Source organism: Tremella mesenterica (genome assembly GCF_000271645.1).
Source record: "Tremella mesenterica DSM 1558 unplaced genomic scaffold TREMEscaffold_5, whole genome shotgun sequence".
Classification (NCBI taxonomy): domain Eukaryota; kingdom Fungi; phylum Basidiomycota; class Tremellomycetes; order Tremellales; family Tremellaceae; genus Tremella; species Tremella mesenterica.
In genome coordinates, this window is record NW_006711229.1 from 292,953 (window position 1) to 320,040 (window position 27,088).

At 45.4% G+C, this 27,088-nt stretch overlaps 7 protein-coding genes across 7 annotated transcripts; 3 read left to right on the top strand and 4 right to left on the bottom strand.

Annotated features, from left to right (window-relative positions):
• Nucleotides 1-3,215: 3,215 nt before the first annotated feature.
• Nucleotides 3,216-4,052, top strand: TREMEDRAFT_62169 (uncharacterized protein; the record flags this gene model as incomplete). The annotated part of the gene is made up of 1 exon (XM_007004541.1): nucleotides 3,216-4,052. The coding sequence occupies one exon, from the start codon at nucleotides 3,216-3,218 to the stop codon at nucleotides 4,050-4,052; it is 837 nt and encodes a 278-aa protein (XP_007004603.1).
• A 1,862-nt stretch (nucleotides 4,053-5,914) lies between these two features.
• TREMEDRAFT_62170 (uncharacterized protein) lies at nucleotides 5,915-7,074 on the bottom strand (the record flags this gene model as incomplete). Its single annotated transcript, XM_007004542.1, has 3 exons — nucleotides 5,915-5,954; nucleotides 6,254-6,349; nucleotides 6,590-7,074. 3 exons carry the CDS (start codon nucleotides 7,072-7,074, stop codon nucleotides 5,915-5,917), a joined length of 621 nt encoding a protein of 206 aa, XP_007004604.1.
• Nucleotides 7,075-7,983: 909 nt separating this feature from the next.
• On the bottom strand, nucleotides 7,984-9,681 carry TREMEDRAFT_62171 (uncharacterized protein; the record flags this gene model as incomplete). The annotated part of the gene is made up of 2 exons (XM_007004543.1): nucleotides 7,984-8,097; nucleotides 9,256-9,681. 2 exons carry the CDS (start codon nucleotides 9,679-9,681, stop codon nucleotides 7,984-7,986), a joined length of 540 nt encoding a protein of 179 aa, XP_007004605.1.
• Nucleotides 9,682-15,944: 6,263 nt separating this feature from the next.
• On the top strand, nucleotides 15,945-17,156 carry TREMEDRAFT_62173 (uncharacterized protein; the record flags this gene model as incomplete). Its single annotated transcript, XM_007004544.1, has 1 exon — nucleotides 15,945-17,156. The coding sequence occupies one exon, from the start codon at nucleotides 15,945-15,947 to the stop codon at nucleotides 17,154-17,156; it is 1,212 nt and encodes a 403-aa protein (XP_007004606.1).
• Nucleotides 17,157-17,245: 89 nt separating this feature from the next.
• TREMEDRAFT_71595 (uncharacterized protein) lies at nucleotides 17,246-19,773 on the bottom strand (the record flags this gene model as incomplete). Its single annotated transcript, XM_007004750.1, has 8 exons — nucleotides 17,246-17,529; nucleotides 17,727-17,731; nucleotides 17,807-18,187; nucleotides 18,308-18,565; nucleotides 18,725-18,990; nucleotides 19,051-19,093; nucleotides 19,331-19,493; nucleotides 19,707-19,773. The coding sequence occupies 8 exons, from the start codon at nucleotides 19,771-19,773 to the stop codon at nucleotides 17,297-17,299; spliced, it is 1,416 nt and encodes a 471-aa protein (XP_007004812.1). The 3' UTR covers nucleotides 17,246-17,296.
• Nucleotides 19,774-22,124: 2,351 nt separating this feature from the next.
• Nucleotides 22,125-26,088, top strand: TREMEDRAFT_68629 (uncharacterized protein; the record flags this gene model as incomplete). The annotated part of the gene is made up of 10 exons (XM_007004716.1): nucleotides 22,125-22,193; nucleotides 22,260-22,387; nucleotides 22,635-22,745; nucleotides 23,178-23,339; nucleotides 23,648-23,790; nucleotides 24,043-24,278; nucleotides 24,609-25,040; nucleotides 25,336-25,531; nucleotides 25,795-25,916; nucleotides 26,011-26,088. The coding sequence occupies 10 exons, from the start codon at nucleotides 22,125-22,127 to the stop codon at nucleotides 26,086-26,088; spliced, it is 1,677 nt and encodes a 558-aa protein (XP_007004778.1).
• Nucleotides 26,089-26,310: 222 nt separating this feature from the next.
• On the bottom strand, nucleotides 26,311-26,876 carry TREMEDRAFT_62176 (uncharacterized protein; the record flags this gene model as incomplete). The annotated part of the gene is made up of 2 exons (XM_007004545.1): nucleotides 26,311-26,466; nucleotides 26,649-26,876. 2 exons carry the CDS (start codon nucleotides 26,874-26,876, stop codon nucleotides 26,311-26,313), a joined length of 384 nt encoding a protein of 127 aa, XP_007004607.1.
• Between the last annotated feature and the right edge of the window lie 212 nt (nucleotides 26,877-27,088).

Sequence of the window (27,088 nt, forward strand, 5' to 3'; positions counted from 1 at the left end):
CACACGCTATCTAGATTTGTGTCTCTTCCTGTGAGTGATGTCCAACCTGACTTGCCACTGACACCAATCGATGTTTTCATAATTATAATGGCGGCGTATCTGACAGCATAGGACCAATATTCGTTTGGTAGTCCTGAGTCGAATAACATCGTTGATACCATCCCCTTCAAGGTACGTATCATCCTTTCCGCCACTCCATTTAATTCTGGTGTATATCTTGGTGTGATGTAGTGGTTGATCCCTGCTGAAAGGTAGAATTCCCTCATATCGAGGCTATCGAATTCACCTCCCCCATCAGACCTAATCACCCTCACCCTTTCACCAAGCTGTTTCTCTAATTTTGAGATACACTGCCGAACGATATCTGATGATTCATTCTTCGTCGTTATCGGTATTGCGAATACAATTCGACTCGCCCTTTCTACACCAACGAAGAAATATCGTTCACCTTTTATCGCCGGACCGAACGGGCCAGCAATATTGACATCCATTCCTACTCCTTCACCATCTCCTTTTAACATTGGTGCTTCTTTATTCTTTCGTAGACGTGTTATCTTGGCCTGCATACAGGCGGGACAATTATCGGTTGTAAAGGGATCATTCTTGGAAGTGTCCCAGTCCTTCTTCAATAGTCCCTGTCTACCTAGACTCTTTAGTTTATCTACACCTATATGTCCGAGTCGCTGATGCTCAGATTCAAGTGGTGAAGTAGCCTTCGGTGTCAATATCACGATCATCGCGGCAGACATTGCTCTGCCGAATCGTACCGACCATAGTGAGTCATGTTTCCTCAAACCTAGTTTCTCTTTACCTTTACCTATCCATCCACCACCGCTGCTTAGATTCGCCTTCCACCCCCATGAGAGTAACTTTGAGAGGGAGAGAAGACTTATCTTCGCTGTGGGGACGTGGTGTACATCTTTCAGTACCATTTTCTGTCCTGAATCTAGTTCGAGGTTAATGTCACCTGTTTCCCAAGCCGTCATTGACTTGCCAGATGCTAGTCCGAACACTCTCGGTTCCACTAGTCTTTTAATATTTGTCATTATCGACCTGTGAGGAGTTATATGGTGAGTAGCACCACTATCCACTACCCAGGTGGGGATAACACGAGTGTGGCTTACATCATTAGACTCTGTAGCTAATCCCACCCACTCATTATCCTTATCCTCAACCCACGGGTTTTCAATTTCTTCGGGCCACACAATGTTACTCGTGTACCCTTCGTCATCATCGAACCATGATTCTGTCGACATGGCCATCCCGGCCCACGCCTCATGTTCACCATCCAATGACGAATACATCAAGGAGGTTTTGGAGTTATCCTTGGACTGGTTCTCATCCTTCGAGACCGTATGTCCTTTCTTATTATTCTTATTGTTCCTCCATTTCTTTTTACCTCCATCCTTTCCATCTGCGTTTTCTTTCCTGTTCGTATCCTCTCTTTTAGGTTTACGACAGTACTTCGCTAGATGTCCTACAGTGTCACAGTTATAACACTTTCTGGTTTCTTTCTTGGGCTGACCATCAGAGATATTATCTCGGTTCACCCTCAATCCTTTATTTCCTTCAACGAACATTGCGAATCCCTTTCTATTGGTCCTACCAACAGGGCGCGCTTTACGTCTCGCCGTTTCTTTATTGAAGATCGATAAGACCTTCTCCCAAGTTCTTTCCTCTTCTTTGAGGGATGTTACCTCGATCTGGATGATCCTGAAGGATGGTGCTAGAATGGTATTGAGGAATAACCCAGCTCGATCCTGTGAGTCAAACTTCAACCCTACCAATTTCGCTTCGGACATCGTCTTCGAGAAATCCTCCACATGCTTAGCCATTTCTTCGGCCGTCGCATCGTCCCTTAAGTCATAGCTAAACAACGCTTGACGGACATTCCTTTGATTCTCGATTGTCGATGTTACGTGTAGTGCTTTACAGTAATCCCACATTTCTTTAGCTGACATCTTCTCAGATATATCAAGCATCACTGCATCCGACACTGTTCCCTTGATCATCCCCTGCGCTTTATTCTCCCTCGCTTGCCACTTTTCCCACTCTTTCAACTCTTCTCCAGTAATCCTTCTACCAACCGTTTGCCCTTCGACAGACGTGGTAGGAGGTACTGACCCCGCTCTCACTGTCGCCGGCCTCACCCCTACTCGACCAGGTTTGGTATCATCACCTGTGACAATATTCCACACGTCACCTATTTGAAGATACACCTCTATCGACTTCCTCCACGGAGCATACGATGCTGGATCGTGGGATAACTTTGGGTGGCTCTCAAGAGAGATCTTAGACGACACGGAGGTCATTATGAGGAGAGTTAGAAATGGGAACTTGCCTTTGTTATATTATACACAGAAGGTATGTGACTTCCGACTGTTAATCTGTTTGCTGATATTAGATGATAATACAGAGGGGAAAAAGAGCATGCATCAATTCTACATGTCTCTATACTTATCACATTCCACTCACACGCATAAAACCAGAGACGATCGAATAAAGTTCAGAGGATAAGTTGAACGGAGAAATATTCGACGGAAGGGGTAATTCTAACGGCGGTTCGTCGGCCGTCCCGGCCCGATTCTATCGGCTAACATAGATGGCTTGACCAAGGAATAGTAGGCTATCTAACCTGTGGAGAACAGCAGGGATTACAACATGATGTTTTGCCCTATTTCCTTTCATGAAGCACCTATGATGTGCAGATCAAGTACATGATAGAAGGATCAGTCGAGTTGAAAGCTTTCCTTGACCGCGGGCTCGGATTGCTCCGTGCGAGTTTTTTTGTTAATACGGCTCACTTTGGTGCTACAGTAGAAGATCGACGTGAGAACCGATATTTCCGCCGGACGGATCATCGTCCTCCTTGACGACGCCAACGAGTGGTCTGGCCCGTTCGTTCCTTCTGATGTTGTCATTTCGCCCGACCAAATCGGACAAATGACGAAGATATCGTTCCTTCTTTGTCCAGACCACTGTCTAGACGGGCTGAGTTGATTATGGGAAGGGTATAAATAGGAAAGTTGTCCTTCCCATCATGAGACATCTTCACTTGACAACTTGCCCTTCCTGTCACTCTTGACATCAGAGATAATACACTACAACTTAACTCTATTGTAGTATCCAGATCCGTACTTGACAGAGCCATCAAGACTTCAGCCTCAGTGCATCAATCACCAACCCTCATCAGCCATACCCCCAGGAGTACTGCCATGGATACTGAGCAACTGCTTCACTTGGATCCCGCTCTCACCTTCAAACAGAAGACTGAGGTTGTACCTGGAGAAGAGCCAGGTGTCAGGGTTGTGTCCCAGATTTCAGCGAATTGGCGGCTGGGGACATTGTATCAGATTGCACCAGATATTACTTGTAAGGTGAATAATTCATCCACCCCTGCGACCGATGAGGAGTGTCGGGCAGCTATAGAACAGAAATATCCTCCAAGTGGCAAGGAGATCCGGAACATGGTCTCAACCTTTCAGGGTTCAAACTGTCTGTCTACCCTAGATATGCAGCAGTCCGACAGCTTTTTGGGGTATTCTGGTGTGTGGCAAAGTAAAGCCATACCAAACAAAGTAGTTCTGGTGTATGACAAGCTTGTTGTTTCAGGAGACAATACAGTACATCAAGTCACTGCGGTCAGCCTCACACTCCGGTCCATTCGGAGGGATCAAAACTTCAACCCTGCAGGTCTTCCAGATGAGGAGTTCACATTTCAGACACCATATGCTGTCTACTCACGTGATAGTGGACTCGTTTTCGCTGGAAGTAAAGAACGTCAAAGAGTATTGGAACTTGCAGAGCGGTTCTTAAAGCCAAATGCTCCAGCTGAGTCTATTGATGAGCTGGCCTTAGTCGCAGACAACCGTTTCAGCATGGTGATAGGACAAGCAGAATATGGACCAGCAGTAGTTATTTCTTTTTATACTAAAAACTTGGATAGCGAGAGGAAGGCCTTAAAAGAGTATCTCACATCTGTAGGAACATGCACGGGGGAGGGCATACAGAGTAAATGGGGTGACCATGAAGCTTTAGAGTACATGGTTTGACCAGGCAGCAGGCATGTGAAGGTGAAGAATCAGGAAAATAGAGGCGGGGATGTCCCGTACAGTCGTGAGCACAAAATGCATTCAAGTGCCATGTTGTCACGGTCCTGTCCTTGACAGACCTCAATGGATCAAAGACAGGTAGACTGCAACTGTTTAGTTAGCTTAGACAACGACGGTTAGTATGTTGTCCGTAGACTTGTGATGTGGTCGGACGACTAAGTGACTTGCGAAGGATCCGGGCAGGTCGAGATGACGATAAGGATGTATGTGATGGTGTGGACAGGGGTAATGAAGGTGAGGGATGTGTCGGATGTAAGTAGTATGTCAAGATGAGGTCTTTTGCGAGTGGCAAATAATATTTTGATCCTTCAGAAGAAGAATAACTACAAAGTAAATGTGCTCTTTATATAGTCTACCTAGAGATAGCAAACCTATCCATGATATAGCTCGCATAGGTAATTCTCGAGGCGAAACTACCTACTTATCCCTTGAATTACCTATTCTGCCTATTAACTAACCTATCCCCTGTCTTAGATTACCTATTTCCTATTTGATAACCTATTTGGCTTGTCAACTAACCTATCTAATATGGCCAATCACCTATTTGATATGACTGATTACCTATTTAATATGAGTAATCATCTACTTGATAGGATCAATCATCTATTTAGTCGTCAAACAACCTATCATGGCTTGATCACCTATTGTAGTGATTTGAATAGGTTATTTACCATAGAGATGAGATATGGGTCACGACTGAGCCATAATATCCCGGTCGTGACACATGTATAACACTTGGTGATGTTAGGACCACAGCCAGAGACGGACTACTCCGGAGTCGCATGGTTTAGAACACCCCTTCTGGGGCCAGCTGCAGAACGGTGCAGCTCCAAAGGCACCTGTGCCGGACAGCGTCGCACGGTCGACACCATACGTTGCACGCTCCTTCGACTTGTATCAACTGCATGTTAGGTGCCGCACGGAAGACGTGACCCTTCAAAGGTACACAGGGCATATTGTGCCACAGTGAAGATGTGACTCTTCAAAGGGGCACAACCTCTGTAACAGTGCACCTCTGAAGATGCATGCAGGACTGCCACTTGTGACTTTTTTTCAGAACACCAAGAACTTCCAACACATCAACAACAATTCCTGATTACAAGTCATCACACATCTGTACAATTGTCAGGATCACGGGTACCTCTAGACGGGTTCCTCAAGAGTCGTACGCAGTAGTCGTACTCCACCTACTCGTTCCCGTCCCCGTCTCACTAATCCCGCTACGGCGTCCTCCGTTCTCCTGTCCTACCTAATCGTTACTTCTTTACCATGCTATACTTTTTCTTCATCTCCGTGTCCCTCATCTATCTCCGTCTTCCTTCGCTCTTACACCCCATATCGCTTTCCACATTTACTCCGTAGATTCGGTATCACTCCGCTCCCTTTTAGTATATAGAAACACCCCTTTTTCGTAGATGTCTTGTCGAATGTATTTTCTCGTCACTTAGCAAATCTTTTGCCACTTGATCTCATCGACTTATAGTCTCTTCGATCCACTACATCACTTGACTATAAACTATATCACTAGGTTTGTTCCCTACGAGGCCCTATAGCCATAGCTCATAGACGCAGACTATTTTCAACGTCTGGTCCTGACAACAATCCATTTGATTCAAACTACAACAATGCCCGTTGTCCAGTCACTCTTCAGCCCCAAATTCAAGTTTGGCTTTGAGCAATGGCTCAAAGACTGTCACGAGACCAACTAACCAGCATTGGGACAATACAGTGGGGTGAGGTGGCAGATGGAACACCGGTCAATCTGTGCGTGAGTATGACATCCCGCCGTTAACCTCAATAACTCATGCATGCATTACTCTCATTGCTTGAAACTTGGTATACCTATACATTAGCATCTAGATAACGCATGGACCAAAAGAGAAACTCACCGGATCAATATTTTGTGCTCCCACCGTTGTTCCTTCTGACATCCTTCAACTGCTTCATCATGCTATCAATACTGTTATCTATGACCTCCTGTGGCATCTCCTTCCAAAGCTTTTGAGCGACTTCAAAGAGTTGTTTATCGTTTGTTGGACGTTTAGGTAGCTTCCAGATCTGTTTACGCAGGTAGGCCCAGCAGTTTTTGATAGGATTAAGGGCAGGGGAATAAGGGGGGGGGGGGGGGGGGGTCCACATACTTGAAACATTGTTTCTTCCCTTGGTCACGATTTTCCCCACAAGTATGGACTCTCACATTATCCTCCACAATCCTTCCACCTCCATATGCCCTCCATCTATTGTTGAGTCAAGTCCAAGCTTCTTTGAGAGGCCCCATAGTCACCTGATCTCGATAGATCGCAGCTGTTACGCCACCCCTCTTTCCTTCACTATTTGTTGTGTCTAACTTCACCAATTCTGTCCTTCCTCCATGCCAGATTCCGGGCCGAATCATACAGGACCCCCATCCACCCATGAATTTTGGTGCCAAGCACTCATCCAAGTATTCCTCCCCAGCCATTCATGTCACGTATGACCTGGTAGTCCAATTGAGCTTCAAGCACACTTCATCAACAAATATAGTACGATGCCACTCGTTTAAAGTATCGTTGGCGTGTTTTTTTGCATAGGATAGACGGAGACGTTTGGCACAACTGTCAAGGAATGGTTTTTTGCGAGCTACACATTGTTTGAAGCCCATACGCTTCATATAGACTCGAAGAGTAGTGAGCGAAATCTTGATTTCTTCAGCCCCAAGAAGGCTGACAAGTTCTCGAGGTGATTTACGACGATTCTGAAGGATAACAGCTTTGATTCGACAAAGGGTGCGTTCATTGAATCGTGAAGAGGGTCCAGGCCGAACAGTGGGAGAGGTATTGCCGGTTTGGTGGTACAGGGTCACAAGACGTGAGACGGTGCTGACAGAACATCCATGGGCTGCGGCGACTTGTCGATATGGGGTTGTCATGGCTTTCTGAGCTATCCTGGCACGGGAAATGGGGGAATAGCACTGGCCTGGCATAGTGAGATAGATAGGCAAAGAAGGAAACATATCCGAGCCCATTATCACGTCCCTGCATGGAATGAAAGAGGTAAACATGTAGACGTGTCAAGTGATTGATGAGACGCCATCAAGGTACAAAAGTGTTCCATCTGCCACCGCACCCCACTGTATAACAGTGCCCTTCAGAGACAGTGGCCTAAACCACTGTGCTAAAAGGCCTATTAACCGGCATTTACTGCAAACCGCTGGTAGCTGGTTAAATACCCAACCCAAACACAACTCTAACCAAACTGACTTGTCACTTCGTGACACTGTACTGTTTCCCTCAACAATGCAGGCATCTGCATGCATATCAACCAGATCAATCTGCACACGTTCAAATGGCTTGTCAGACTTGATGGGCTGGAGCTTGCCTTTATCTTAGCTATGAGCTCTGTTCTTTTAGGTCAGCCTTTTGATAGAGAGAGAGCCCATAAAGACTTCACCTGGCAGACATTGCATGCTACAACTACCGCTTTCACCTCTTTCTTCCCAATACCTCAATAATGTGCTCTGATCTCAGCCCTTGTCTTGTTTTGGCCCGCCTGAGTTATAGTACTACAATGGACATGTTTAATTTGAGCAAGTACTTGGGCGATTGGGACCAATTTGTACCAGGTTTTATTGGATGATGGGCAAGTCAAAATGTCCTGCTTGTCCTTGCTTTAAATGGTGTTGTTGGCATACACATGTCATCCAAGAGTTGTGGGGGGTAACAAATGGGGTTGACTCCCCTGTGTGCTGAAGTACCCATTGTTGATTGTTGTACTCCTCATCAGAGATTGCATGGCTGAAGTGTTGGTCTTTGTCACGGCCATCAGATAACTTCTCTCTAACGGACCAACGGTCCACAAACCTTGGCTGACTTGACACTTTGGGTTTGATGTCTCACCCAAACAGGAGGGCGCAGACGTCAAAAGCGGGTGTAACTATGGCGTACTTTGACGTAGTTACTCTAACTAGGGTTTTCTTTGATGGTGATGTATCTCGATTTGAATGTAGCTATCTCTATCAATCTTTCACTACTGACAACAATCAAGGGTTGCTGAAGAGCTTCAGCAATCTTCTCAGCTAATATTATCTACTCCTCCTAGACGTTCACCCAACCCTCTTGCGCTTTGACATACTTCAATGCACTTCGTCCAACTTCCCCAAGTCCCCGGCCATCCTTCTCCCCCCCCCCCCCCCTTCAACTAATTCCGCCTAACATCGCCGCACTTCTGCTCCCATTGTCCCTAGTCTCACTAACTCTGTCTAACCTTTGCCGTAATTGGTCTCAGCTGTCCTGAGTTACGTGTAGATTGGAGAGATTAAGACGTGATGGGGTTTTGATGGTCAAAGGAGGGTTGTTGTTGGTGGGATAGTTGAGGGGTCACGACCTAATTTTGGGACGACGTAGTTTTGGGACCACGGACCACGAAGTCAATCAACTCTCGGACGGTCTTGAAAGCTTTTCCGTGGCGAGCGATTTTATCCAGCAAGTGACTTTTCAGTCCATTCTTCACCCGGTCCACAAGATTCCCATTGTCACTGTCACGAAGTGACAAGACAGTTTGGTTAGAGTTGGATGGGTTGGGTATTTAATCAGCGACCGACGGTTACGCTTAACCGCCGGTTGGTAGGCCTTTTAGCACAGTGGTTTAGGCCACTGTCTCTGAAGGGCACTGTTATATCGTCCCAATGCTGGTTAGTTGGTCTCGTGACAGTCACCCCATCCTAACACCACTACATATTGTTGAAAGGCGGTGGTGAAGTATGCCGAAGCCGACCCATTCTGTTGAAGCTCGTTTATTCCCCTTGCCGCAGTTCCCTCCTTGTCAGGGTCTCTGAAGTTGGTCTTGAGATATTGGATGAACTTCTTATAGTCTAGAAGGTGTTTGGGGGGGTCGTCTTTAGGCGAGTCCAGTTGGACCGCAAGAAGAGGAGTTTCACGTAGATGGGAGATCATGAAAAATATTTTTACTCGGTCGATGGGGAACTTGCAAGCGTTGATTTTGAAGATAATGTCACATTCTGAGATGAAGGCGGTGAGCTTTGACCTCTCACCTCTCCACAGGTATGGGAGGGGAAGCTTTATTCCTCCACTCATCTCAGCAACCCCTGGGGTGCCAAAGCCTGCCTTCCCATGGCGAGTCGTACCCCTTCAGAGATCCCTTTGACTATTTCCCCAACCGTCTCTTGTTCCTTCTTCTTCTCCTGCTCCTCTTGATGTTTCCTCTCTGCTATCATATCTTTATTCATTTCCATCATCATGTTCATTATTGCCAGCATCATCTTCTGAGTTGTAGCTTCCTCCTCCGTTCCTCCTACTACTTCGCTCCCCGCCAAACTTAGTCTACTTTCCGCGTTCCTCTCCCTGGGTCGTGGAGTTTGTCCTGAACCTTCGGAACCTGTCCTCACAGTTGGCGCTTCTGATAGTCCAATTGGCTGAGGAGGTGGTTCAAGGGGTAGGGGAGGATAGAAATCATCTCCTTGGGTCGATCCTTTGGGGGTATCATTTGCACCAGGCAATTGTCCCAAACTCTGTCTTAACTCCTCCAACATCCTCCTTTCCGTCTCTTCTACCGTTTCTCCTGGTCTACTCATATTTCTTGTAACTCTCCTCTCCGGCTGCATAAAACTTCGAACTTCTCCGAGGTTTGTACGGGTCGTTGGTAAGAGCGATCCTTGATACTGTCACAGTCGTCGTTCCTTCTTCTCTACTGACTGACAGTCAACGAACCTTGGCTAACTATGTTGTAGTGGGGTGTCGATGTCTCACTAGGACAGGGTACTTGTCGGGGAACTACGGCTAACTTCGCCGTAGTAATACGTCAAGTGGTGGATTATAAGGTGATTGTCGATCGCGGCTAACTTTGCCGTGGTGTGTCGCTGTTACGACTGAGAGCTAGGCAGTGACCAGACCCAACTTCAGTGGACAACAGCGACGGAAGACAAAGTGATAGCGTAGAGTGGATTGGACAATGATGACAAGCACCTCAGTGGTGAATGTGTTATGACATGAGTCACTAAGATAACAAGGGGTGAGCAGAGTGAGTGGCAAAGTTTTATGAGAGTAACTTATGAGAATTCATCAACAGAGGGAAAAGAGTGAATTCAGCGCTCTTATATAGCCCTCTGTTTCTACCGAACTAGAAACTAAACCGGCTACCTCCACCTTGCTGAATCATCAATGACATCATGATTGATAAGCATCTGAGTAAGCAGCTTATCAAGCAATGATGTCATTGCTGATCAAGCAGCTGAGTAAGCACTACTAATCCCCATGCTGAATCAGCAATGACCAATCCTCACTGAGTCTCTTAATGTCCTGATCTCTGTCTACAGTAAGTGTTCAAAAGTCATGGAACGCGACTTTCCGCCACTTCTGTAGTAATTTGGCTGACAACTGTCAAGCCTCATGTTTGACCGCGATGGGGTCCCTCATTAAGCCATGCATGCCTCTCAGGAGCAGATGACTGAATCTTTGAACTGTGGAGATTCCAAAACTACTCTCAAAACAGAAAATGTGTAATAAAAAGTGCATACTATAAGCTTTCAAAGTGGGAGGGGTTTTGCCCAAAAAGCGCCACACTCAGCCAAATTGGTCAGAAGACCCCTTTCTTCCCGACAATATCCTCATAACTTTTCAGTAACAATGTGCTCCCCAAACTTACTCTAAATGCTCATTTCGGACTGATCTACAAGTTCATCCATACAAAGTATGGCTCAATTGGCCTGTGAGAAGTAACCACAGGTCAAAAAGGAGGTGCCACGAAACCTTCCTAGGTCGTGATTTACACCCAGATTGTATGGCTTGTGACATGTCATATACTTATGCAGCCATGCTATACTTCTGCCAAAACCTTAAGCACTATTCTGGCACTGCATGTGCTGAATTTCAGAGCCTCAAAGTGTAGCATGCATGAGTTATCAACGATAATGTCGGATCATCCCTAAGGCGGCATATTTTCACGTGTTCCATGACTTTTGAACACTTACTGTAACTCTGATAAGCTTCATTGTCCTATTCCACATCATGCTCCTTGTCATGCTCAATCATACCTCCTTGTATGCAGTGTCATGACGGTCAAACTGCTCTGTGGTAGCTCTCCCTAACTCGATGGTGGTAGCTACTGAATATATCTCTTGCTACTGACAACAGTCAAGGATCGCTGAAGAAGTTCAGCAATCTGTAAACTATCTATACCTCTCCTCTCTTCTCATAGAACGTCCCTCAACTCCTGCACAGCCTCACGCTTAGTCCTCTTCGTCCAACCTCGCCGTACCTTGCCATATCCCCAATATTCTACTCCGCCAACTTAGCCGCACTTCGCTTAACTTCCTCCACTCTGCTTTGTCTCCCTCGGTCCTCTTCTCCTAACTTTGCCGTAGTTCTCCGCCAGGCGGGGTTGTCGTGACAAATGTCCCCTAGGTTCTCATAACTTCGTCGTAGTTGGTCTCAGTGGTCCGGATGATGGTGGATAGGGGTTCGGTGATGGTGAAAGGAGGGTTGGTGATGGTAGTTGTCAGGGATGTCAAGACATGGTTCGTGACACTCTCCCTCCTCTATCTCCCCAATATTGGCCTCCCTACCCCTCCCAGGGCTCTTCTAGACATCCCTATGGCTCATATTATCCTCCAGGACATTGATAGATAATAGAATGCATGGACAATGACAGGAAATGACATGGTATAGCTAATACTGACGTTGGCAATGAAAGAGAAGAGTGAGCAATCAGAGCTCGCGGCGTTACTGAAACGCCGGGGTCTATGCGTACCTGACCACGTGTTGTGTCAGGGTGGTGCGCAGAGGGGACAAGGGTGGTGCGCCAAGAGGTCGTCCTTTACTAGGACAGCTTCCTATGTTCATCAAGATGTGATTGGTTGGATCGACCATCAGGTGGGATCTCATGGAGGGATCTGCAGTAGTTGCGACTAAGGGTTGGGCGTACAACATTGTGTTCTCTGGCTATGGTGGAGAAGTTGGGTACTTTAGGAGGTATGACTTTGTGACAATCAAGTAGAGCAGCAGTTAGGGACTGCAATGGCATGTTTTTGGTACTTGTAAGAAGGAAATTCAAGGAGATATACAGAGAGACAACATAAAAAAAGAGAAGAACACGCATGCATTTTGGATGTGCAAAGTAGTGTCGACCGTGCGATGCTGTCCGCCACAGGTACCAAAACTTGTCGGATTTCGCTAGGCAGCTGTTAACATGGGAGTGACATGATCCGTGCAACTTCCACTTTAGTGTTAGGCTGAAATGGGAACTCTCTTTTTCTCCAAAGGAGACCTCCTTTTCTGATTACATGGTTCAGGGCTCTGACGTATATCGAGGAGAGATGATGCGGCCGGATCATGGTAGACCCGGGGACGCACTCTCCACTCGTTCACGTCCAATGACGTTCATGCTCCGATCAGGTCGGAGGGTGTCAGGACCAGACGTTGTAGATAGTCTGCGTCACTTGTGCTATGGCTGTAGAGGCCTCGTAGGGGACAAACCTATTGATGTAGAAGATCTAATAGACCTGAAAGGTTATCGAGATCGAGTGGCGAAAGATAATACTAAAGAACACAAAATACATTCGACAAGGGGACTATGGAAATAGACTGCATCTATATAGAAAAGGGGAACGGGGTGATACCGATGTAACGGAGTAAAGACGGAAATGGACATGGGGTAGAAGAGCAAAGTAAGACGGAGATCGATATGAGACACGGGGATCGAGGAAAAGTATCATGTGGTGTGAGAAAACGGAATAGGGGTAGTAGGAGAGGACATGGTAATGGAAAAGAAGTACGACTACTACACTCCCGTAACCAGGTACCCGTGATCCTGACATTACACCCCCCCTTCGGTAGACGTCGTCCCGACGTCGGCTTGATAAGTCCCCCAATCCAAAAGAGTCGATGCGAAGAATATGAACGAATGTAAGATGTCAAGAAAGTACTGCCCATCCTGGAAACCCAACTAGGGGCTGTCGAAAACAAAAGAGTGTCTGTAAGAGATGGGAATATACATGTCACCCGCCGTATAGGTGTGTCGAGTGTGGATAATCGAATGAATGATATGGTTTGGATGTATAAGAGCACCTCCAGGGCCTCTGTGAAGAATAAATTTCTAGATGCTTTTGAACATCGAATTAATTGATTCGGTATCAGACTTTAGCAAGTTGGGATTCATTCTGAGGTAGTTGAATTCCCATTTGGTACGATTGAGATTCTTCAAGTGGTTATAGAGAATCGAAGACCGGTTGTCTAGGATAGAAACATGATCCGTGTTGACAGGTGTAAGGAAACGTTTATGGTGTGACCATATTCCTTGGTGTGGTGGTTGGTATCCTGCAAGGGTATAACCAAACCGATGAACGTTGTTCGAAAAATCATTGATTGAGGACTCTATTTTCTGAGTGACCTCTTTCAAAACGGGTTTGCCAGTCATTGGACACCAACAGGCTTGATTGGTATTTGAAATGTGAGGTATCAAATTCTCTGTTGTCCAATCGATAAAAGGAATGGGCTTGTTGAAAAAAGGGAAGCCAAGGACGAAGGGGGTACAGAAGATCTTGGTGACTGTGAAGGTAGTCTCATAGGGCTCAAGACCTTCGCCAAGTAGCATTTGAAAACCAATCTCCTGCGTCGGAAAGCGTATAGTACTGTCCGGAAAAAGGAGAAGTTCTGCTTTGGCTTTTTTAAGAGGGCTGTGTCCAAAAGGGACTGGGGATCCTTCGTCTTCTAAGTCCTCTGTTACACCACTGTTGACCATGGCTTGAGAAACTATGGGGTCTTGTTGGGAAACTATGCTGGGAGTAGTAAAAATCGGGAGGGGCTTGATAAGATCTGGGATAGGTATTGTTGATTGTAGAGGTTCTGTGATCATTGCGGAGAAGTGCAAGTATCTCCCTGAGATGGCCTCCTCTGTTTCCGTCTCCCCCTGATCTGTAATCTTGGAGGTCAAAGTCCCGTTGCAATTTGAAGTCTTGTCTGTAATGCTTGATAGGGATGTCGAGAATGGTTCTCCTTCATTGACATCAGACTGGGGGTAATCAATGTCTTCATAGTAGCTTGAAGAATTTGGATCCCCATTTGTAGAGCTCTGGGAGGACTCATTCGGAATTCTATCAGGGGTCTCCGAGTTGGTCTCGCTATCTTCCTCATCTCGCAAATCCCCTGTTCCAAAATCTTGTTCCCCTTCACTAAAATCTTCTATCGCTTGAAGATGACTATAGAGACTAATGGCTTGATCTGCCAGGTCTTTGAGTGTTTTGGGTTGGACTTCATGATTTGCAAGGGCTAGGCGAATTTTTGGGGATAGTCCTGATTCAAAAGCATCCTTCAGTGCTTGGTCATCCCAATTAACATTAACAGCTACTGAGAGAAAGGAGCTGTAGTAATTGGAAACCGAGTCGACTTGTCGAATTTCTTTAAGGCGTTGTAGGGAATAGCGATGCCTGTCCGGATCCCCAAACATCTTGTACACTTCTTTTATGAACAAGCCCAAGTCGAAAATCCACTGGGGCTGCTCCTTTTCTGATTTGGCAAAGTAGGCTTGCCACCACTTTTCTGCAATACCACGAAGATATCCGGCTGCCCACAATACCTTTATTCTATCACTTATTGTCCCTCCTCTAATAGCCATATACAATTTTACTTGGGCCACATAATCGTCAACCTTTGAGGGCTCTCCCGCAAAGGTTTCAGGGGTTTTGACATCCAACTTGTGTATATCCACAAACAACGAGTCCTGGTAGGAATTGAAATTGTTATTGACTGGGTGCGGAGTGTCCATTTCAGAAAGGGGAGGCTGTTGATAGAAGACTGAGGATGTTGTGATAGGAAATGGAGTTCTTATGTTATGGGTCGGATTGGGGTGGGGTGGTTCTGGAATTGGTAAAGTATGATTTACAAGGTGCTTTGGGAAGATGTTTTTCGATATGGGGTGATTGAGATTAGGCAATGGTTGATTTGAATTTGATTCATTGTGATTGAGATCCGAAGTGGTAGTCTCTGGAGCGGACCTGTGCATTGTAGGTACCTCCTTGGTGTTCTCTGTTTCTTTTTTGCCTTGGCGAAGCAAAACAACCTCTTGAAGGTTAGCTCGAAGTTCTGAAATTTCCTCTAGTGACTGAGTAAACAGTTCTTTCAGTTCTTGTCGGAGTTGGCGGAGTTCTTGAAGATTTGCTTGAGAGGCATTATCTTCATACCGAGTGTTACTACTTGCTTCTCGACATGGTGTTGGCAAGTTTGGAGTTGACATTGTCTAGATTTGACTAGGGGTTGTCGAAGATCAAATAGGTGTTGTCCGGTACGAGTATGGTCGAATGTATTTTATGTCAGGACCAGACGTTGTAGATAGTCTGCGTCACTTGTGCTATGGCTGTAGAGGCCTCGTAGGGGACAAACCTATTGATGTAGAAGATCTAATAGACCTGAAAGGTTATCGAGATCGAGTGGCGAAAGATAATACTAAAGAACACAAAATACATTCGACAAGGGGACTATGGGAATAGACTGCATCTATATAGAAAAGGGGAACGGGGTGATACCGATGTAACGGAGTAAAGACGGAAATGGACATGGGGTAGAAGAGCAAAGTAAGACGGAGATCGATATGAGACACGGGGATCGAGGAAAAGTATCATGTGGTGTGAGAAAACGGAATAGGGGTAGTAGGAGAGGACATGGTAATGGAAAAGAAGTACGACTACTACACTCCCGTAACCAGGTACCCGTGATCCTGACAGAGGGACCACTCCGTTGATCCTTCTGGAAGACGCAAGGGTGCTAGGGTTCTTCCCATAGATATTTAAACAACAGGGGAGGGCCTTCTGCATACCTATCCTCACTCAACTGCTTGACCTTCACCATGGACGCTTCCATCCCCACCGATGCGCAGGAACTTTTCTTGATGCTTCTTGGCTTCCAAGGGTGTGGGTCAACACAAGTAATTCCCTTATCTGACCAAGTGAAGCCTTCTCAGGGCACAGCGGATAATCATGAAAGCCCTTCTCAGGTTCTCCAGCGGAAGCCTAACACTGATGGTGACAGATTTCAACTCTGGCCTGAGATAGACGGGGGAGAGACACTGGATATTGAAGAGAGAACACAAATAGAAGACTACACCTCTACCGACAAAGGAAAGAAACACTTAGGCTCCGGATTTGATCCGAGACAGAAGCTCAAAGATTCATGTAATGCACCTTACATGACATGTTGGGTTGTTGAGCCAGACAGAACAGATGGCTCACCCATTGTTACTTGGGTTAAGCAAACCTATGTTGCCGAGGATTATGACACACCTGACGCAACTAATTTAGCCACTGATCATCAGGTTGTCCAGTTAAGACTGATACCTGTTGTCAACACTGAGGGTAGGCCTGATGACAACCAGATTCAGGAAGCCATTCAAAAGATGATCCTACCCCCTGAGCCTGAATTCTTGAACAAAATTGGTCACTTGGTAAGAACAACCTCACTATCAGTTGTCACCCCAAAAGAGAGGCTTGCAGTTCAATCTCTATTGGGTGATTCAATTTCATTTAAACAGGCAGACAACTGTATTTTTGAACAATACAGGGAGCCGTATCCAAATGATTTTAATAACATGGCGGGCTGTGACAGGTATCACACAGTGCGTTACGACTTTGAATCTGTGGAGAGATTTGCAAGGGCAGCCTACAAAAGTACCTCACAAACCTCAGGGCCAACATTGAGTGTTCCAATTGCTGGCATGATTATAGTTGCCAGTCTCAGACGGGCCACTAGAAGGGTTTGGGCCAAAGCTGTTACATACGTGAACAGCTTGAATGAGGCAGTGAGCGATGCAAGCTTGACAAAGTACGCATCGGATGGGATCATACCAGAGTTGACGGTGCTAGTGCGCGCAAGCCAGGGCATACTACCAGAGTTGGAGCACGTTCAGATGTTAGTGCTTGACACGGAGGGCCGACTGATAGTGACAAGAGCTACACTTAGGGTCAATGCTGTACTTTCAATGGTCACACGTATCACTAATACGGGACATGCGACATCACGCTGCAAAAAGATGCTTTTAGCTCTTCCGTCTCTCACGGAATAAGAGATGGAATACAGTGACCATTCGTTGGATGTCAGTCAAAGTACTCTCGGAACAAGGAGGAAACTGGAGAGACCTCGCAGCATACATGGCGTAGATCGACCGGGGAATGCATGTTAACAAGTGATCTCGGAGAAACATTGCTATTTAGGCCCTGCTGAACGTCCCCATAGGGGATCACGATAGGTGATAAGTTGCCCGGGAGAGTGAGCAATCATCGGAGCTGATTTAGCCATCCGCGCTCGTAACGACTTGAGCCGAGCGGCGGGAGTGTCCCTATTCCAAACCTCCGGTCTGTTACGTATACCGGGTTCCAATGTAGGAAGACCGAATTGTTGCACAATGAACGAGGCAGAAACAGTGGCGTGAAGCGCAGCTATCAGTCAGCGGTGCCCGACGGTAGAGATAGCAGAAGGGAAACCTTTCGAGTCAGATTAAAAAGCAGACTTATTCAGGTCTCCATTCCTGTCAGACAAGCAGATGGGTGGAGGGAGAATATCTCAAGGAATTGAATGCAAGGTGTAGGTCAGAGAACAGCATGTGTGGAGAGGGGTAGATCAAGTAGAAACAAACACAGACTGACAGTATGAAAATGTGACATGAAGATGATGCAGGAATGAAAGAGGTGCAGAGAAATGTAAGGTTGATTGAACTTGCCTTCATAATGATCATCGTCTGACAGATACAATCCAGCCACATAACCTCCCAAGAAAGCGTTCCCTGCTCCTGTTACATCCACCACCTGTCCTACATCACCATCTTGAACAACCCTTGATTTATTTACTCGATCACTTCCAATACTCTCCGTAAATCCCGGTCCGAAGAAAGCGGGAAACCATCTGATGCCTTTGGCGCGGGTACCGACACAAGACCCCAATGGACCGCATCGAACGACTATGGCCCCTCTGGAGTTCGGACCGATACCAAGATTGAGAAGATGGTTGACAATCTTATTGACTGTAAGGGGGATATGGGGGTCGGTGTAAGAAGGTTTTGGGAGACCGTAGAGAGAGAAAAGTTCTTCGTGATTTGGTCTGCTATCAGTTAATTTGATCTCAGATCACGTATTTATGTTAGATCGACGAAGTCGGCATATGCTTACGATTCTTTGGGGGACTTGGGTGATGGACATGTGAAAGGGAGTGTTGACTTACGATAGAACCTCTATACCTGGTAAAATCCTTTCTAGCCATTCTCTTTGACCCGGATGACAGCTAGGCGGTGTGGGCTCGAATACGATCCTGGGTTCCCATATTTCTCCTTGAGAACGCAGGAAGTTCTGTTCTTCCAGCAATCGCCATACATCTTCAGGTGAGAAAGGGGGTGCGATATGAAGATAGGTAGAGCCGTATATTGGAGTTGAAAGTAGAGATGAGAGAGTGCGATGGGGAGCTTTGACGATATGCTGATAGCTGGTTGTCAGTGAGTTTTCGGTGCACCATCGTACCTTTACCTAAAACCACTTGTATAGACAGATGGTCATGGCATGTTCAAACGAGAGAAAGTGAGAGGAAGTACGATTACGTCGACAGCAGGAAGAGTTTTCAAGGGAACGATCGATAATCACTCACACCCTCACATCATCATCGTATCTTATCCTAGCTTTTGGCATCCTCTTTCCTTTTCCCACATTCCAGACCCACATATCTCCAAAGCTCTCCAATATCCTTTCAGAATCTTCCGGCACATCCCCCGCTTTCTCCTCTGGGGTCGATCGATCAATGATAGTTTTCAACCTTTCTGGTGAAAGCCACATACGTGCTCCTATCAAAGTGTACAGTGCGCCTCCTCCGATGACGTCGTATGTGTCAAGGTCGGTTATATCGTGGTGGAAACTCTTTTGGGGTGTCAAAGAATTCAAACCTGCCGTTGCAGAAGCAGGATGATTGCCGTTTACTGTGAGTAGCGTTGGGTTGATGGAACCTTTGGTGGAGGGCGATCTAGTCAGAGTGGGATGCAGAGATGTCTGCGAGGTTGAATCGCGTGAATGGATCAGGGGTGGGATTGTCCAATTGGGCGAAAGCATATTTGGAAGATGAAGTGAAGGTTTCATTGACTTTCTTGAATTGCTCTCGGACTTCTTTCCGTTTGAATGTGAGAGTGCTTGTCGTAATGCGGCGAAACTGGATTTCGTGTGGGCTGAGGGAGGGGTGAGGTTCTCATTCTGACGATAAGACGGGGATAGAGGAGATGTGTTCCTGGGGGTAGGGATGGAGTTAAAGTTCGATTGGACGTCTGGGAAGGTCTCGGTTGGGTTCGGGGTGGGAAGTGGGGTTGGGACCGGTGTGACTTCTTGTGTTGGACGAGGAGGAGATTCAAAAGAGTCGATCAGGACGGTCCCTACGTGTCAGCGAGGTGTATGATCATGGTGGGGGGATGTAGATCATGTGCGACTCCACAAAGTGCGCAATGAGAAAGGTCAGCGACGGGGAAAGCAGATTGCCAAATGAAAGATATCATGGCGAGTCGACGGACTCATCGGAGTGAAGATAGCTTAATAAGAATGAATTGAAGAGAAGCAAAGAGAGCAAGATTGTATGAGAAGGGACTCACCGATAGAAGCAAGTATGGGACGTTCTGTCCCGTCCAGCTCGTCGAAAGGAAGCATATAAGGTGACATGTTATGTGTTGTTATCAACTCTTTCAGAATTGTCATCACCAATTAGGAGTGTCCAATGATCCGGGATGAACGAGTGGCCAAGAAGAAAACAAGCTATATATATCGTGTAAAGGTGATAGTCGGACACGATAATCTTCCAACGACCCTAAATTGAGTATACTACAATCGACACGATTACACGACGATCTAGTCGTAACGGGGTATACGGGGAAGATCTTCCTGTTGAGCGGCAAAGAGGTATCGTACTGTTCTCGTAGCATGATACAGTGTACCCGTCAGCTCGGACAAGGGATGATTAGACAGTTGACGACTTGCATCGGTTTGAGGGGTAACAAGTGGGGGATAGGCGATAACCGGATGAAAGGATCACCCTCGATCGTAAGGGGAGGGCGGAAACGATATGAAGGGGGGAAGGGGGAGATGGGGAGATGATTTGAAGAAGAATGAATGAATGGAAGGTGTTAGATAAGTCGGATAAGTGAACAGCTGATACAGTCCGAAACTGATGGTGATGGTCAAAGTTTGACTCGTATCATGGTATCATGTGTGGCTTACTTTTGTCGATCTTTGATGTTTGATGTTGGATTATCATTCAACCCGGGGTATTGGAGATGACGAGTAGAAGCATGTGGGGGTAGGGGAGAAGAGGTTTTCACGAGAGAGAAAGAAGAGGAATGGGGTATAGGGAAAAGAGGCTTATGAAGATCTGTGTATGTGATGTCTTTCAAGGTCAGGAAAATGTACCAGAAGAGGGAGAAATCGTTGGAGAATCGTAAAGTTTACTCTTCGGTCCGAAAAGTTTGAATGGCGTCATCTAATCTCGATCGTAGTCGTAAGTCGTACCTCTTTCTCGGACCCGAATCATCTTCCCCGAAGTCATCCTCACTACGAATACTTTACAACGTCAGCCGATGTCATAGAGTCACGTATGGTCAGACGGAGTATTCCGAGGCCGAGGAGGGGTGGAGGGGATGGGAATCAGCTTCTGTGCCAAGAAAATCGTCAGTTGTCGTGGGGTCACCAAGTGATGTTTTACAGTACGCCACACACGTTTCCCGACGTACTACTACTATGTATCACTTGTACTCTCGTCCCGATCATCTCCGCTACATTCAAACGGACGACACCAAGCATGTCCAGCACCTCTACCCGTGACGCGTAACAGCACTTCCTCATTATCGTTCGCTCACCTGCGATCGCAAATTCGCTTGAACCCGACGCGTCGACGCGTCCGAGGTGAGACCGAATTGGCAGGAAATGATTCCCCCGTCGAGTTACTCCTCCGTCCTCAGGTTTATCATCTCTCTTCTTCGCTACCATCACGTCCATCCCACTGACCCGCTCTTCTCCGTATCCTCTGACTCGTAGCGATACCCGCTCAATGGATCATCGCCTATTCGCTACTCCGTGATACCCGCACGAATAGATCACTCCTCGTAACCATCACATCCCACAACTCACCATCGACCACACATCACAATATCGACGTTGAGTGGCTATCGTTATCAAGATTATACTTTCTTGTTGACCCCGCTCGCACGTCCTTGATCCCTGTTCATGTTCCTGGAAATTCATTCAGGAGGATCTACCGTCGATCCCCCAGATTTTCGACTCCATTCAATCGCCGGTATTCCCGGACAATATATTGCCATTAGTCATTGTCATTCGGAATCACAAGTACTCGCAATGTATCCAAAACTATCACTACGAGGTCAAAAGTACATTCTTGAGTGACGTACTGTAAGAAGAAATAAAGTGAGAGAGAGAGAGGTCACTCAAAGGGCGTTTACAAGATGATCGATCTTAAAACTCACTTACATACTCCTGAAATTCTGATTCCACTGACTTTAAACGCCCTAAACATTATCGAACCCTCCTTCTTGAATCTTTAATGTTGCTCACAGACCATCTGTATACTGATGATATAATTAGAAGTCAGAATATCTTCCAAACTATTTACCCCTTAGAGGCCGGGACGTAGTGATTAAACTCGACAATCTCGATATTCAATATGTTCAACAACTCATCCATCTGAATTCAGTCTCTCTTCCTCCGAAAAAGTAAGTTTCTCCGTCTCTTTTTCTTTCCCCTCCTTTCTATCTGAACTTCTTCTTTTACCATGTCGTCGCTAAGAGGTAACTTATCAGCTGAGTGCCGGGCACTGGGACAGGATTTCAAATTGGGTAGATCCTTCTTCGTTTAATAAACGATTGAAGTTGATGTACAGATATACTTTGACCTAAACACAGGATTTCATTGGACGATCGTCGTTGATCAATCCTCAGATAGATCTACAGGGAGAAGGGTATAGCTTCGGTCTATCATCTTCTCATCAATTATCAATCAACATAATGCCTCTGTCCCTGAGAACGAGTAATATGGTGGAAAGTATGAAAGATCCCGAGACGAATTCTATTTCTGTCCAAGAATTTAGTGGAGAAAGGAGAGAAGATGATTGGTCAGGAAGAGGTTGGAAAAGATGGAAGGGGTGGAGAAGATGGTTTAGTAAGGAAGGATGGAAGTTGAGAACAGACCCGGCGAGTTTTGCAACTAGAGAAGGATGGAGTAATTCGGATGTAGATGTTGTTCCTCCCGAACAGCGAAGATGGAGGGAGTGAGTCTTTACCTCCCTTTTCTTGCCTTCTGCCATTTCGACTAGCATGTACTGTGTTACCTTGACTTCTAAGGCTTCATCATTGACTCGAAATCCCCCACTTCTTTTCTATTCTCCTGACGGGTTTCCTTTCCTCGATCTCCTCGTGATCCTCATGCTTCAGTCTCCGAGTCGGTCGCCATTCCCACATCGATATTGTGCTTCGATACATGACTGATTTGTCATCCGGAAGAGTAATAATGGACAGACTCAATTACCTCTTCCTCTGGTTATCAGACGGTGCCAACGTGGGTACTATGCAGCAAGCTGGAAGTATAATTTCTCTCGGATTAAGTTGGAGGGAAGCGGCGGTAGCCATGTAAGTCATTAATTTCCTTTTCTGTCATGACCTCATCACGAAACCCATTCTATCACTTTTCTCTAATCGGAGTTCTCACCTCCCTTGACTTCAAATCGCCTCGACACTATCCCCGTTTTTCTGGGTCCCTCCCTAATGTCTCATCTATCTTCCCACTTTGGTCTGATAGGATTACGAGAGACACCTGCGTCTCGTCATCCCATCATACCATCTTCTGTCTTCTGTCTTCCTGTCTTCCGGCGTTTGAATGACGAGACTGTCATGACCGGGTAGCGAGCCCGCGATCATAAACCGTCCTAAAAGGCTCAATATAAAGTCTGCTAGTGAGAGTTGATCTCGCTATAAGTACTGGTTGTGACAGAGACAAACATGAGATCAACTCGGCTGAGAAGATTTTCAAAAGGAACCTATGACACTGTCACTCACAACCAGAGCAATAGGTAATATCATCATAGCCATCACTACCACTCTAAACGGGATCATAGGAGCCAAACATCATATTCCTTTTCCTATCATCTCTCGAGCTTCTATGGGATTTTACTTTTCGTATTTCGCCGTGCTCTCTCGTTTAGCATTAGGTTTGATTTACTTTGGGTTAGTCATTCTCTCTCTTCTCTGACTTTACTTCCCAAGCTCGCCTCAAACCCATCTTCCCCCTTCCCTCCAACTGCACCTCCTCTCATCACATTTCTTCCCTTTTGACACTTCCTAGGAAGCCGGCGATCTTATATCATGTGTGTATGATGTTCAGTGTGTAATCACACGCTATCGCATTCGAAGGAAATGGCGATCTGGTGATCATCATCTCATCAGAATCTGCACGCGCATTCGCTATTTCTTCACACAATGTCTTGGGATTTCATGTTGGCAGATACTCGAAGGAAGAAAAAACTGAATGATAGAATCAACACATATATCGGAGCATCATGTACACTCATCATGCTTGAATCGATTTGGCCATCCTTCAAACACTTTCCAAATCGATTACCACCCAATGCAGGAGTGACAAGTAACAAAATGATTGCTTATTTCCTTTTTTGGTGCTGTAAGTTACTTTCTTATCCCCTCTATCCTTTTCCCAACTCCACAACATCCTTGTGTATTCTTCAGTCCAAAGACTTACCCCTGGATTCTCAAATCTAATTCTTGCATTCATCAAATGCTTCTCATCTTCAACAAAGCCGTTTCATTTCTGAGATAGGCGGGCACGAGTACAAGTACTGAATACTGCATGAGGATTCTCCTTTTCGACGCGAGGAAATCGATTATAAGACATCTGACAGAGCTGATCACCCAGTACAATTCCCACTCGTCTTAATCCATCCAAGAAAAATGCGTTGGTTATTCCTCATCAAATCACTCTTTGCCGTCACCGCTTCTTTCGCTTTATTAGGTTGGTGTGTTCATACAGCTGGAGGAAGTGGACCTATCTTTTCTCAAGATACTACTGTTAAAGGAAGTGAACGATCGTGGGCTTGGGTAGCAGGGATGAATATTGCGATTTCTGGAAAAACGACTTTAGCTATTAATATGGTTTGTCCTTGAATTTTCCTTCCCTTTTCAACTCTCCCTATCGGCCTCTTCCTTCAGTATAATCCAAGCTTCCAAGAATATCTCTAACACTTCAAGCCTCTGATCTTCACTCTATACTCTTCCTCTCTCATCTCTTCAGTCTGAAGGGGGAGTCTCATATCCGTTATTAATCAAACCCCACACTCTATCTCCATCACTCAGTCCTCAGCCAATCACTTCACATCCATCTCCCTCTCTTCCTTTCGCACTCCCCCTAAGATGACCGATCTCTTATTTTTACTTCTCTCCGTGGAGGTGTCTATAAGATGCACAGATAACAACTCACCACAGCCCGATCTCACTCGTTACGCACGTAAACCTTCAGATTCATACTGGCAACTCCTCTTCATCCCTCTCATCTACTTTTCCTTCTCTTTCATAGGTATTCTCATAGCTTCCTCCGCTCAAACAATCTACCATCAATTATATTGGGATCCAACATCTATCATCTCCCTTTTACCTTCTCGATCCGGTTCTTTTTTCTGCGCCTTCGCATTCGGTTTAGCAACGTTAGGAACCAACATCTCGACAAATTCAATAGCAACAAGTAACGATTTAGCTTTTCTCTGGCCGGGTTATGTCAATTTAAGAAGAGGAGCTTTTGTGACTAGTTTGGTTGGGGGATGGTTAACTTTTCCTTGGAAGATACAACAAAGTGCGAAGGCTTTAACTACTTTTTTGAGTGGTTATATCGTGGTTTTAGCTCCGATTTTGGGTATAATGGTCAGTTGTTTGATTCCTCCTAGCGTTCTAAGACCCAAGTACCAAATTTCAAATACCAAATACCAAAAATCGAATGTTAGCATTGTGATATGATAGTTTAAATCTAGATTGAAAGAATCTATATCTAAATCACAAACTGTCTCGTAGTTGTGTAACTCAAATGTAGACTATGGGAGGTTGAGATAGGTCAAGTGCATGATTGGAGTTATTGTTGGACATGATGTACGAATACCATATCATGTGACTGAGCTGAACAAGAGAGAGATAAAAATTGTGAACGATCATTGATGAACAGATCACGGATTATTGGATCGTTCGTAAAGGTAAATTACACATACCAATGTTATACTCCAATCAAGGGATTTATCGTTATACTCGTGGTATAAATTTCAGAGCTCTAGTCACATTGTTGATTGTTGTACCTGTCAATATACCAGGTTTGGTGAATGCTATTCGACCTGAAGTGAAAGTGGGAATATATGATGATCTTTGTAAGTCTCCCCTTTCCCCTCACCAACTCTTCTTTGATATCGTTCCCCAAGTTTGTGTCTTTCTCTATCTATCTCTCTCCATGATCAACATCATCTTTCATTCTTATAATCTCACTAACTTTATCCCTTTTTGCCTCTGATATCCAATGTTGGAAAGTGTACGTAGGGCGCACGGACCTAGCAACAACCGTCTCCACCATTGGTACGACAAGCAACTCAAAGACGAATGAATACATGCGGGAGAGGGTAAGACTAAACTTCAGATAAAGCATCATGGTTCTTTTCTTTCTTCATCGCCATATTCATCTACCTCTTCATCTGTTGGATCTTCCCGCCAACATCAACGTTCGTATCGGAAACAGTGGAAGAAGTAGACGAACCATCCGTTCTTTCAACAGATATTTGTCCCGTTCTACCCGTGTCCATATCGAATGAGAAGGATGAAGAGGATATGAAAAGGGATGATATGATGAAAACAGATTGAGGGGGAAAATTGTCAATGTTGCTTCTTTGTGAAAGTATTGTTCTCACATGTCAATTGTTTGCTGTGTTATTGAATGCATCCTTCATGTTCACTTTGCATCTCTCTCTACTCATGAAATTCCACCACACTTGTATCTCTTGACGTTGTGCAATATTCAACAATAATACATGATCATGTTACATGATTGAAACAAATATTGTACACTATATCTCCATTACATAGTCTTCACGAACCATCTGATCAACTTCACAGCCTTCTGGATATTGTCTTGGATAATTTGGATGGATTGACAGGATCATTTACACGGAAGACCAGTAGGTTTAGGTAAGCATTCTAAAGAGACTCCTCTAGTACCTTGAGTATCATCCGATAGGTCCATAGCATAACAATCACTATTACCATTGAACAGAAACATTACATCCTCGGTTTTGGGTACACCGGTGATTGTGCACTATTCCATCAGCTCGTTCACCCGTATTTAACACCATATCACCTTTCCGTTGACGGTCTCTTGAGAACGAATATGTGTTATTTGACATTTGACATGTGAAAGGTGATATGAAAGATTCCACAGTCAATCAAAGAATATGAAAGCACGTTGGGTTAGAGAAGAAAGAAAAAAAGGAAACTCACCACACCAGCAGTTTTGCTGGCTTTCCCCATTACGGTATATTCAAAACTCATAGTCTCTCCATACATATGTATTATATGAGAAGAATTATCCCATAATACCATCCCATCATCTAAACTTGTATCCTTGACCATCCCCGCCATGACGGTATGCCAAGGTGCTAATGTGATCGTAGATGAAGGTCCGAATTCAGGGGGTGGACTCGAAACAGCATGGGTTTGTAAGGTCATGGAAAGTAACATAAAAGTGAAGGTTGCTGGGATAAGGGTAAACATCTCCAATTTTGAATGGGATTCTTAGATTGTTGGGTTATTGGAATCCTTCTTCGTTCTGAAAGAGCGGTTTATGTACATCATGTATGTGTATGAGGGGATATGAGGGATCCTTTCATAATACGGGTGGTCCAGGGATGGGGTGTAGATCGATAAGTGTCCTTTGTTGA